This window comes from Chiroxiphia lanceolata, chromosome Z (assembly GCF_009829145.1).
Source record: "Chiroxiphia lanceolata isolate bChiLan1 chromosome Z, bChiLan1.pri, whole genome shotgun sequence".
Lineage (NCBI taxonomy): Eukaryota > Metazoa > Chordata > Aves > Passeriformes > Pipridae > Chiroxiphia > Chiroxiphia lanceolata.
The window spans coordinates 59,358,099-59,370,098 of NC_045671.1; the positions used below are offsets into that span (position 1 = coordinate 59,358,099).

Consider the following 12,000-nt stretch of genomic DNA (forward strand, 5'->3'; position numbering starts at 1 on the left):
AATAACTGTGATTCACCACATCCTGTCTGTATTTGCATTCCTGCACCTAGTTGCTGCAGCACATGAAGGCTGCTCAGCAGCACTTTAGGTTCACAGTTCTTATATGCCACAGATGCAGACGTCCTACAAGCCTATTCCTACCTCCTCACAACTCATTTTACACAGAGTAGCTAAACCAGATAAAGAACAATTCCAATATCTCAAAACACAAGCCAAGATTAGGAATTTTCATACCTTAGCTTTCTAGAATTTTTTTATGTTAAAAAGCTATCAGATACATAGCCAGCTAGAGAAACGTCAGATTATACATGTTTTTATTAAGTTTTCAAAAACAGTAAAGGGAGTGAGTACCATATAAACATATTAACATCATAAAAGAAATTTGTATGTTAGTTGGTCATTATGAACATCAAGATGGTTTTAGATGTGCCTAATTACAAAAATTTCAGTTAGAGTAATCTGAATTTACACCAGTTTAGGAAAGGTCATGTTCTGCCCTAAAATCAATATCATAACTAGAGTAAATGAATATCTGATAATCTTTTTTCTCTTAAAGATAAATAGAAGACCCATCTGCACCCTATTTCCTAGAATTTGGCAGAAATGGCTTCATGCAAGCTGCTATTAGTGCTTTCATGAACACGTCAGAAAATTTGAATTCAGCTAAATATATACCTATATGTGTGCCCTAAACATCAAAACTTAATTAAAATGCAAAAATGATCATTACAAATTCATTTTTCATAATACAGTGTTGATTGTGAACATTGGGAATAAACAGTCAAATTTATGTTATTTTCTTCAGTCAGCAGGGTCTGAAACAGTCAAACACAAAGAGCACAGTACCAACCACACAATATGAAATCATATCAATTATCTTCAGTCTCTTAATCTACATTCTAGCTATATTTCTAGAGTATTTTAGAATCCCGTTTTATCTGTATTTGTAGTTACTCATAGCTGCAGTGTTGCCAAACAGTATTTGTAAAGCTGTGAAAACAGGCACATTCAAAACTGTTTCGCTCAAGCATGCCATCATTGAACTGAGTTGTTTCAGAAGATTTTTTTAGACAAACTAGGAAAAGGCTGAGGTAGTTAATTCCCATTAACTAACAAGAGTTTTTAAACCAGTAGAGTGATGAGATACTGCTAAACGGAATGTTATCCTGACCAGAATGCACTCTTTTTAATACTTCATTTCTAGTGCCAAACCACTCGCAAGGAAGGCTTCTTAAATTCAGTGGGGGTCAGAAGTTTAGTTTATTCAGCAAGACTAACACTATTAACAGCTACTGCTCTTTCATGTCAACATAGTTAACGCCCACACATTCCAACTCTAGTTAATGCAGGCCAGTCAAGGAAGATTGCAGTTGCTAAGGGCAGTCATCTCTGCAGGGATATTTTAAAACAGAATTTATACTGTGCTTTAAAAACAATCTAAAAGGATCAATCTGGCTTATGAATCTGCTGCAGACGTACACAGAGAGAAAGATGGATGGATGAAAGCATATAAAAGCAAGTAAATCTGACTCTATTGATTTTTGAAAGGACAGTGTAAAGCACTTTGGTGAGGTCTTATATATCACTGCAAAGGACCAAATACCATTTTGCATATGGTGTGAAGCATGTCAGGATTTATCATGAAGCATTACACTGCTGTATTCTGTCATTATATGATTTTGTAAATAATCTTGTTTTCACTGTTGAGGAAGGTAGATCACTAAAAATTAAATAATCCTCAAAAGCAACATAAGAAAAATCACAGGAAGACTTTCAGACAGGTATAAATGGAGACTATGCTATTATTAAACCAAAAATTGCAGAAATTTAGTGTACACATGCAGTATTTTTAGCAGGAAAAAGCTGGTATTTTAATAATGAGCTTTTGAAAACCAAAATGGAAAAATCTGCATATCACAGCATAATCCTCTTCCTACTTTGTTCTAATTCATAGCAAATCAATGCTTAGTGTTAACCAAAGCTCTCCAGCACTCCTACTTGGACAAATGCCTTCAAAGGATATTAAAGAAATCACTCTGGTTTAAATAGCACTTCTTCACCAGATGGAACACTTTTCTTCAAGCAAGAATGCTTTCATCTGAAATTGTTACATTTCAAATAACCAAAATGCAAACAATAACCACATCAACTTGAATTTCCATGGGGTCTCTGGGGCTTCTATTTTTATGTAATGGTGGCATTTCCTATCATAGTGTCTGAATTCCAAAATATTCAACTTTCTAAGTTTTCATCTAACATATTCATATATCCACTCTCATCACATATACACACCCTCATGATGTATATTTAAATAGCACATTTATGCTATTTTATTAGCAATTTTTTCATATGCTTAATACAGCAAGAGGAAACAATTCTATTGTTAGCTTGGGTTACATGGTAGGTCATTTGGAAAACACAGTTGCTTTAAATAATAAAAAACCTGCCATTTGTTTTTAAAAGAAAAACTCACTAGGTGAGCCATAAAGCTGTGACTGCCATTGTACATAATGGCATCCCAACAGACTAGCAAGCCTTTAGTTAGCACCAAGGCACATACAGCAGAGTCTCCTCCTTCTTAACATATCTCACAGACAAACCTAGTGGAAAAAACAATTTACCTTCTTCAGTTTCATGCCACACAATTCCTTCCAAGTTCACGCTGGTCCCAGGCTCACAGGGTCCAAGGCATTCAGGTTCTGTTACTACTCCAACCTCGCAAGTATTTACACCCACTGAACGAGTCCGTACCAAAAGCTGCTCGACTGGTGCTGCAATATTGGATGAAGATGGGGAAAAGTAGGAAGGCAGAATCTGAGGTGTGATACTGCTGGAAATCGGAGGTGGAGGTGCAGGCACTGTAAACAGGGGATCAACCTGAAAACAACAGACAAACTTACTATAATGGTGTTGTGAGAGTTAAAAAAAAAAAAAAAAAGTAATAGCCTAGTTTGCTGAGACTACATTTCTGTATGCAGGGATTTGGTCTATCACAAGTAATTTCAGTCTTATGAGTTCAATTTTTTTGACATCAGACCAAATGCTGCACATGAAAAATTTAGTACAAAAATATCTATCATGCTTAACAAGACAACTTGCTAAGTTTCTACTAGACTATTCCCTGTTGTCATAGACTGCTAGTACAAAATAATAATAAATTTTTGAAACAAAGATTAAGGTCACTTTTCTCTTGGTGCTAACAGAGACTGATTTGTGGGTGGAAATTAATTTTGCAAACTGGAAACTTCATTTTCTATTAAAAAAACATTTATAAAGACAGTACAAAGACATAAATGCCATTCTTTCATGTGCATCATAGGGAAATTAGCAGTTGAAACAGTTCTAATATCCATATGGCAGCAAATATAATCTCTTGTCTTCCAATCATTTAAAATACATTAGGATCACCCACCTAACAGCTTACAGACAACGTTTACATCTTTCTCCTTCAAATAACAGATGAGGACTTTTATAAGAATCTACCCAAATCATCTAATTTCTGAGTTTCCAAAATGCGTATTTAGAAAAATACAACTTGCCAGACAAGCAGTCTGTACACAGACAATGCACAGACACAGTATCTATATATGAACTAACGAAGTTGTCTTTCCCATATGACTTCAGTGTACTTAGTAGCAGATTTTCTGCATAAAGATTTGGCCCAAGGGTTTTCAGTGTTTTACTATGGCATAAGGTCCTTTGCCACATAAAAAATAGCTAGATGAGGATATGAGTGTGCCCATTCAAACAGCTAAACCACCTAAAACTCATGTTTATTTGGCCCACTGGATCATAGACATCACACAAAGAAATCACCCTTCAATCTAATGATTTTTTAAATGGCTGTTTTCTAGCTGCATTCAAACAGATGATCACATCTTCAAGGCTGCAGTTTTTAAGACTGGACATCACAAGTAGACTCAACAGAAAAGACATAATGACTCACTGTACATCATCTAGGTTTCCTTCTAATGTATCTTAATGTAGATGAAAGTTAATTTTCCTTTCTTGTAAAGCAAAATGGGGATACAAAGAGAAGGACAGACTAAAGAGTATCATCCTTGTATTATAAAATTTTCATATCACAGATCAGCTCACTTCATCATAATGAGAAAATGAAATGGAAATCAAATTAGAAGAACTTTTTAAAAAGTGTAACAATTGTTACTATTGCCCTTTGCTTTGAGCATTATTCATACATACGAACTGAGAGCCAAGGCTTTTAATTGTGCACACAAGCCTTAAGCATGCTAAATACTTACCAAGAACATAGCAAAAATGTTTTGTATGATTTTTGTATGACCAGCCTGGATTTCAATCTCAATTACACTAGAACTAGTGAGGAGAGAGGAGTGACCTACAACCACAATCTTCTCCAAACTAGTCCTCATTTAGAGGGGTTTCTTTTTTTTTGAGAACTAAATCTTCAGGTAAAACAAAGAAAAAAAAAGAAAAGAGAAATTAAAAAAAAAAAAAAAAGACAACACTGAAACCAAAGCAAAATATGAATACTAAAAGCATACCATCAAAACTGATTAAAGCAGAGTTCCTACAGCATAAGAACATTGCAGTCAAGCAATGGTATCTTTATTCTTCTCTTTATACCAACAGAGTTGCAGAGTTAAAGCACAGGCAGAATGCTTTGCAGAGCAGTCTTGAATGCACTCGAGCAAGTCAAATATGAACTGGCCCCCAGGAGCAGCTGTTACTTGCAGTATCTAATGGTGCGCATCACACAAAACCATAACTGTGTATGCCTAGCATGGGGAGACACTGATTCTATGCTACACAGATTCTGGCTGTCTGATGCCAAGTGGAAGCACATGGTTGGATGGCACAGAGCCCTGCTCCCTGGCACTGACTGTGTAATGATGCTATGTCAACAAAATGGGTCAGCGTGTACCCCAGGCAGAATTTAGAGGAGTTCTTAAGACACCTTACTTGAAATGAGAAGAGAATCCGGATCTGTAACTGGCAGGTAAATGGAGCCTAGCACTTGAGAAAAGCTAAGCCATATCCATTTATAAACCCAAGAACTGCTGATGAATGGCCTGTTTGATAGTTTACATGGAGTTTTGTTAGAGTTGTGCAAAATCTCCTACTACACATGCAACATTATTCTTCCATCACAAAGCCAGAGGAAAAAAACTCCAAAATGTTTGCTATTGTCATTCTAAACTAGCCAATGTTTTAAACGGATGTAGACTAAATTGGCAGATGTGTTTTCCATTTTCCCAGTATTATAAACAGTGAGGGGGAGCTAAAGAAAGCATGGATCTAACAGTGTATCCTATTAAGTTCTTTGTTACAAATATTTGTACTCAGTTCTGGCTTATTTAGACCTACTAATAAAGTTCATATTTTCCACTAGAAACATTCACCCAGGACAAGGCCGAATAGTGGTTCTTGAACTAAAAGAGGCTGTTTCTCTGTGAATTAAAACACTAAAACTATGGTCAAGAATTAAGTGGACATTTATTGTCCCCGAGGTGCATGCTCATTACACAAATATGACCTCAGTCACAAGAAAAAAAATATGCTAAACTTAAATATTGCTCTAATTTTTACCATGTTTTAGTATTATCCCATGTTGTTTGATAATCATAACATCAGCACAGCAAAGTGGTGGTTCCTAGGGATCATTCTGGTGACACAGTTGTTTTCATGAATTCTCCAAAGGGCACTGATGTAAGCCATTAGAGGCAAAGAGAAGCAGAAAGGCCCCCAACATCCAGTGGAAAAAAGGCACATAAGACTAACATCTGGTGGTGGCAGTCTGTTAAACTGAGGAAAGTTAATGTCAAGAACAGATGTGCTGCAGTTTCTCACTGTCATTTTTTCATTATTATTCCCAGGTGTTGGTGCATATTGAGCAGTAGCCTTGCTGTTTATCACACAAGATATTCCAATATGAGACTGAAAATCTGAATCTGAGGAAAGTTATTTACACAGATGCTCTCCTTATATACACAATTAAAGGAGTACAAAAAGACAGAAATATTCAAGTAATATTTACTTCATTTAATTCCAAGAGCTTTTGAGAACTGACTGCTGACAAAGGCTACGAGGCTGCAGTGTTATTCATGGCAGTTTTCTACTGCCAAGTGTTTAACTGTATCAGAGAGCTATGATGTTTAGTAGCAGAAAGCTCACAGAAAATGAAGACAGTGTGCCTAGCAATGTAGTCACTGCTCCATGGAGCATTCCTTTACCTGAACACTCACCAAAAAAAAAAAAAAAAAAAAAAAAAAATCTATCAGTGGATGCATAACATTAGTCAGTATGAGGAACAGCACACGGAAGGGAAAGGAAATATTATCCTAACTAAAAATAGGCAAGACTTTCTAATAAACAAGGTTCTCCTTCAGCTGCTCAGGCACTCTACATGTTGGAATCAATTTCGGGTTATCAAAATTCACCTTCCTGATTTAATCAAGGTATGTCTTTGAAGATATACCTCAACCATGGCATAGTCTACCAATCTAAGACCAAATGAGGTCATACACTACTGCAGTGTCACCCACCAGGTGATTTTGCACATGCCAACAACCATTGAATCCATCTACCAATACACAGCCTGAAGAAAGGCAGAGGAGCAGGTTTAAGGCTAAGCATAAGCCCTTCCCAGAAAGTACTGCTTTTTAAATTGAGAAAAAAAATCTGCTGTAAGCATTCTCAGTGGGAACATCTGCATTAGCAGAAAGGATGTGAAAAGAAGATCAGAATCCTATTATAGGATCTACCCAAAAAACAAAGCCTGACCCTTTGCAAAACTAAATCCTTCCTTTAAAAACACATCAACATAAAGAATGAAAGGAGTAAGAAACTTCCAACCTTGAAAATTACATTGACAAGTTCTTTAGAATTATAATTAATACTTCTAACAATCACTATGTCTGAAAAGGAAAACAGGAAATAAAGGAATTCAGCCCTGTGTGGTTTATCTCCTACAAATTGCTTTCTCTAGATTTTAAGGTGAAAGGAAGAGTAGCTTGTTTTTACATGAGGTATGCTTGCCTCTACCTCAATTTTCTAAAGCAAGAGTGACCTCAGAAGACCTCATTGTAATCTCATGCACAGCATCATAAATCAGAAGTAATTCTAATGAAATCAATGAAACTACTTCAGGAGAAAACAAATGTGGGAGAATGTGACATGAAAAAATGTCTGTGTGCTCAGCAGTGTGTCTGCATTTCTAGACATCTCATTGATCTTTAAAACTCTTCTTGTTACAAATCTTGCCCCATAAAGAATTTGCACCTCTAAAAACCAATGCTATTCTTTCATGCTCTACCACTTAACAGAAATTAACCCTATGAAGAATCTCCATTTCAGCTGAATTATCTCAATTTAATCTCAGTTCAGTATTTCTCGCATATAAATTCACATTAGACACCATCTCAGAAGCATTTTGACACCATGCCTAGCAGAAATTATATTTTGTTTCTTCGAATGTTCTACATCAAATTGTTGGAGGAAAAAAAAGGTCAGTGACATGAAGGGCATGAACAGAAAATAAGAAAGAAATACTACAACACATAGATGTAGAAAAGAATTTCTGTCATAGGGCAGACATATCCATTACAAGCCTTACATTCAAAATATAGGCAGGTCAGAGTACTAAGAATGTTATTTATTTTGGTCAACTTAATTGAGAAACACAAGAGCTTAAATACAAAATTAGGATGAAGAAGATTTACACATATGTTCAATAATAATAATAATAAAAGCTTATGGTTTACAAATATCGTATTATGGACAAGAAACCTAATGTGTAATTGTGTTGAACTGATTAACACAAGCAGCATCTAACTGGAGTTTCCAAGTATATTCTAATCTTAAAAATAACTTCTCCAGTCAACTGAGTAGTAGGAGAGAGCAAAAAGACACACTAACAGAAACTCACACTATTTTTCCTAGTAAAGCAGCAAATCATCATGTCTAGAATGATTTCAATATTCTGAACATTTGTTATTAAGCAAAAAAATATCCACTTAAAACTCTTACTTGCTAATAAACTTTTAGTATATGGAACAAGGAAAAAATCCCCCTTGTACTCAAGATACTCTATGCCACCTGCATCAGCTGCATTAACCAATACTCACAGTTCTGCAAACTCCTAATCTTTCCACAGTTACATGTTCTTCCTACATATTGACCTTCGGATCTCCTCAGACATTAAGAGATTGTATCTGCAGCACCTCCACAAACATGACAATGGTAATATTTTATTTTTAGGACAGCATTAATATACAATCAAGACTATGATGAAAAGTCAAAGCTTTGAGTAGGGTCTAATGCAGCATAATGGTGCTAAACAGAAGACAAGAAAACTTCCTTGTCCTCTCTTATATCTCCTATTCTAGCTCAGATGCTTGGGATTTCCCAAAGCCATTCACTCGTTTTACTGAGAGAAAGATTAGCATTTGACAGCTGCCAGTGATATCCTTCTGCCAAGACTGCGCCTGTGAAAAACTGTATGTCAACCTGAATGTTTGGCAGAGTCCTGGGAGGATGCCCATATCACCACCTGCACACTTCTAGTAAAGACATTTCTTCTCATTCAGCCCAAGAAAATCATGTTCATTGAGATAATTGTCTCTAGAACACCTTTCTGAATTGAATCTTGATTTCTTCTTGTCAGCTCTTCAATTCATTCTTCCAAACTTTTCTACAGTCAGCATGCTTTAATATAAAATAAACAAGTACTAAAATTCTCTCAAGATACCTGTCCTGTGTAGAGAGGTACACTGTATTCTACAGTCAAGACATGAATTTTTCTGGCCAGTCAAAAAAGGAATTTCTCTGAAATCTGTCTGGGATTAGACAGAATGTGATTAAGATGTTGTCCAGTATCTGTCAGTATCATGCAACTGAATATGGCAAAAATCAAGGCATTGTTGGTAAGGGTTGGGTACTGCTCTTTCAAGTTATGTGACCCTTTAGGAGCTTTTTATTTTGAAGAAAAAAAACCCTTCATTTTAAAGATGACAATCACCTCTTTTTCTTCCACTAGGTTGCTACACTCAACCTTTCAGAGTTCTGAGCCTGAAAATGGAAATTTCACAGCATTAAATAAACATTAAATAAATGTTATCCTGCATTTTCCAATGTTTATTGCTATCAAGTGTGAGACGTTGACCTAAGAAAGAAGGCATGGTTGCTCTATGACATATCAAGACACCACACGACCATGGTAAAATTTCTCACTCTTAATTGTATATAGGAAGATAATGGCTAACTTGATTGCACTATTTAACAATTTCATTACAAATGTTCATCAGTATTACTTTGAGAGTTTTTCCAGGAATGCGCAATGTATAATAGAGTGGCAAACAAAACTCAGAAGAGAAATGGCTTCCTTGCACCTTTTTAACTTTCTGCATGTCAACTGCCTTTTAGCCATTTGCCAACCACTCACTTTGCAAGTGCGAAGTTGCGCACATTATGACTCAGGCTGTTCTTCAACAATTCAATAAAATTTTGTTGGAAAAAATGAACTGAACTATTACTTTTTCTTCCAAAAGCTTGTCAAAGAACCTCTATCATCTTCAGAAACGAACTTTCTTGATGTTCTATGTATACCAAAAGCTTTTACTTGCCTGACTAGATTCTTATGGATGACGCTTTTAGCATGTTCTGAAAATAGAGCATTTGACTTGATGGCCCCATATTTATTGGCATCTACAGACCCTAAACTTTTTTATTTATCTAGTCCTAAGGTTTTTTAGGCAAGACTGGTGGGTCTTTGGCTAATATATTCCTGTATATACGTCTCCGGCTTGTGCTTTTTGATAGAGTACAGATCCCATACCAGTTCATTTTTCTTTATATTTCTTAGACCAACTTTACGGTATTAGCTGCAAACAGTACGAAGTGTAGAATATTGTGTCCTAATTTTATTTAAAAGACAAGACAGTATTATTACTTTTAAGAATGGGATGTACACATTATTATTTAGCAAGTCACTAAAGGAAACACCTCTAAAATGACGTTTCAGCTTTCCTTTACACTGTGATAGTTCAACTGAAAAAAGAGCTGAAGCATTAGTGTTTAGCTCTCCCTGAAACTGCCTACTGCTGGATATCTATAGTTAAAAATAAAATCTTAATTCTCAAATGCAGTTTGATGTATTTACATTATCTTCAGGAAAGACAATATATGTTGTTGTTTTTTTCCCTCTCAACTGGTGTACACCTTCGCTGGTGTTAATCTAAAGTAGTTCCACTCAACCTTAACCACAGGCAGCATTTGTACTGCAGTAGTTGTTTTACCACTTAGCATTTCAAATAAGAGCTCTAAAAAAAATTCTGAAAATCATACACGTACAGTGAAGATTTTTAAAAGGAAAAGAATCCTTATGAGGAGGAAACTGCCATGTCCTCCAAATTGCTAGGTTAGTGTTAGTTTTTTTTTCTTTTTCTAAACTGAACACAATACTGATGCAAAGTGTTCAATAACCCTTAATGAGACTGATGGATTAATCTTACAGTATGAAGGCAAATACAAGAACTGGAATCAGCAGGGAAGACCTTTGGAATTTGCTTACCCACTTGCCATTCAGCAAAGAAACCCAGACTTAGTGTTCTCGTAGTTCTTTTTCATGAGAGCATCTACACTATCAATATGAAATTATCTGATTACAGGTTACCTAACAGCCAGCCAAATCTTGTCCCTTCAGTGGCTTAGAATGAGGTCGCCTTGAGATCTCTGTTCTCATGTCCCTACCTCAACAACATTTTTCACTAGTGATTTAGATTTAGTACCTTGAGATCCTCACTAGCATGTTCTCTAGGAACTCAAACACAGACAAAAGTTTATATTTGAAGAGTAAGGGCTTATCATTCCTGTCTTACTGAGAAACAATGCACGCAAGCAAAGGACCTCACTTCACCCAGAAAATCCCACACACCATTTCTGAAAACACCTTGTGTTTCAGTATGTCCTTTCTTACATTCTCATAGATTATTTTTATAGTGTAACAGCATGATCAACACCTGCAGCAAAAGAAGCTCCTTTTCTGTTCAAATAAAAGCAAAAGAAATCGGCGGCTCAAGTACTCCACTTTTCATGTGTTATATTCTCCAGTTACTTGCACCTTCTAGTCTATGCTCTGCCCTAACTGTGCATATCCTCTCTATTCTATCCGCTGCATAATGAGCTCATAACAAAGAACAAAAAAAAAAAACAACACACACACAAAAAAAACAAACACCAAAAAAAAAAAAACCACACCACTTTTTTATGCTTGGTAGAAATTCAAATGTCTTGCTCAAAAAAATAAACTTAATCTAAGCTGTCATGAAATCATGAAATGGCTCTGGCACTTGTATCAAACTATACAGACATGAACAGAACCTTTGAAGAAATGAAACTGCAGTTTATCAAGTGTGATTTATAAGCAACACTGATTTAGCTGGGAGATAACACTACTGTCTAATCATTAGTAGTCAGACAACAGCCATGTGAACACATCAATTATGGGCCACTGCCAAAAGCCCTTGAGATCCCAGAGATTAACAGCCAATCCTCTGTTTTACAAGCTCACATCAAAAAGAATATTAATAAGAGGAGGGGCAATGTGAAAGCTTGTCAGAGTAATTCATGCACTAAAACAAGGCATTTTTCCCTTTGCTCTGCCTTGAACTGGTCCATGAAAAAAGCTGGCATCAGCTACAAAGCATGAAGCTGCCAATTTCTCAGAAAATGTTTTTCATTAACATATGGGAAGTTGTGAAAGGCTGGAAAAGCTCTATTTGGTGGACAAAGGCGACAATTTCTATCTGTTCCTTTCCTGGATGTATCAATCCTGCAACTATTACTCAGATATTTGGAAATGAACATGCATGCACAGAAGTGCTTGATGACTTTTCTCTCCCTCAAAACCAGAGCTATTTACTATTTACAAAGCAGGTAGCCTTCAAGGCATCCATTTACTCTGTTTTGCTAATGACTTTGAAAAACTAATGTATAAATACTACCAATTTATCTTCAGGTTCA

The 12,000-nt window shown here is 35.9% G+C and overlaps 1 protein-coding gene across 5 annotated transcripts in view; it reads right to left on the reverse strand.

Annotated features, from left to right (window-relative positions):
- Positions 1–12,000, reverse strand: part of ZNF608 (zinc finger protein 608) — an 88,024-nt gene that overhangs the window by 45,129 nt on the left and 30,895 nt on the right. For all 5 annotated transcript variants that reach the window (XM_032676160.1, XM_032676159.1, XM_032676161.1 and 2 more), the window contains exon 3: positions 2,622–2,877. In XM_032676160.1, the coding sequence (XP_032532051.1) occupies positions 2,622–2,877 (256 nt within the window). The remainder of the gene's footprint in view (positions 1–2,621; positions 2,878–12,000) is intronic.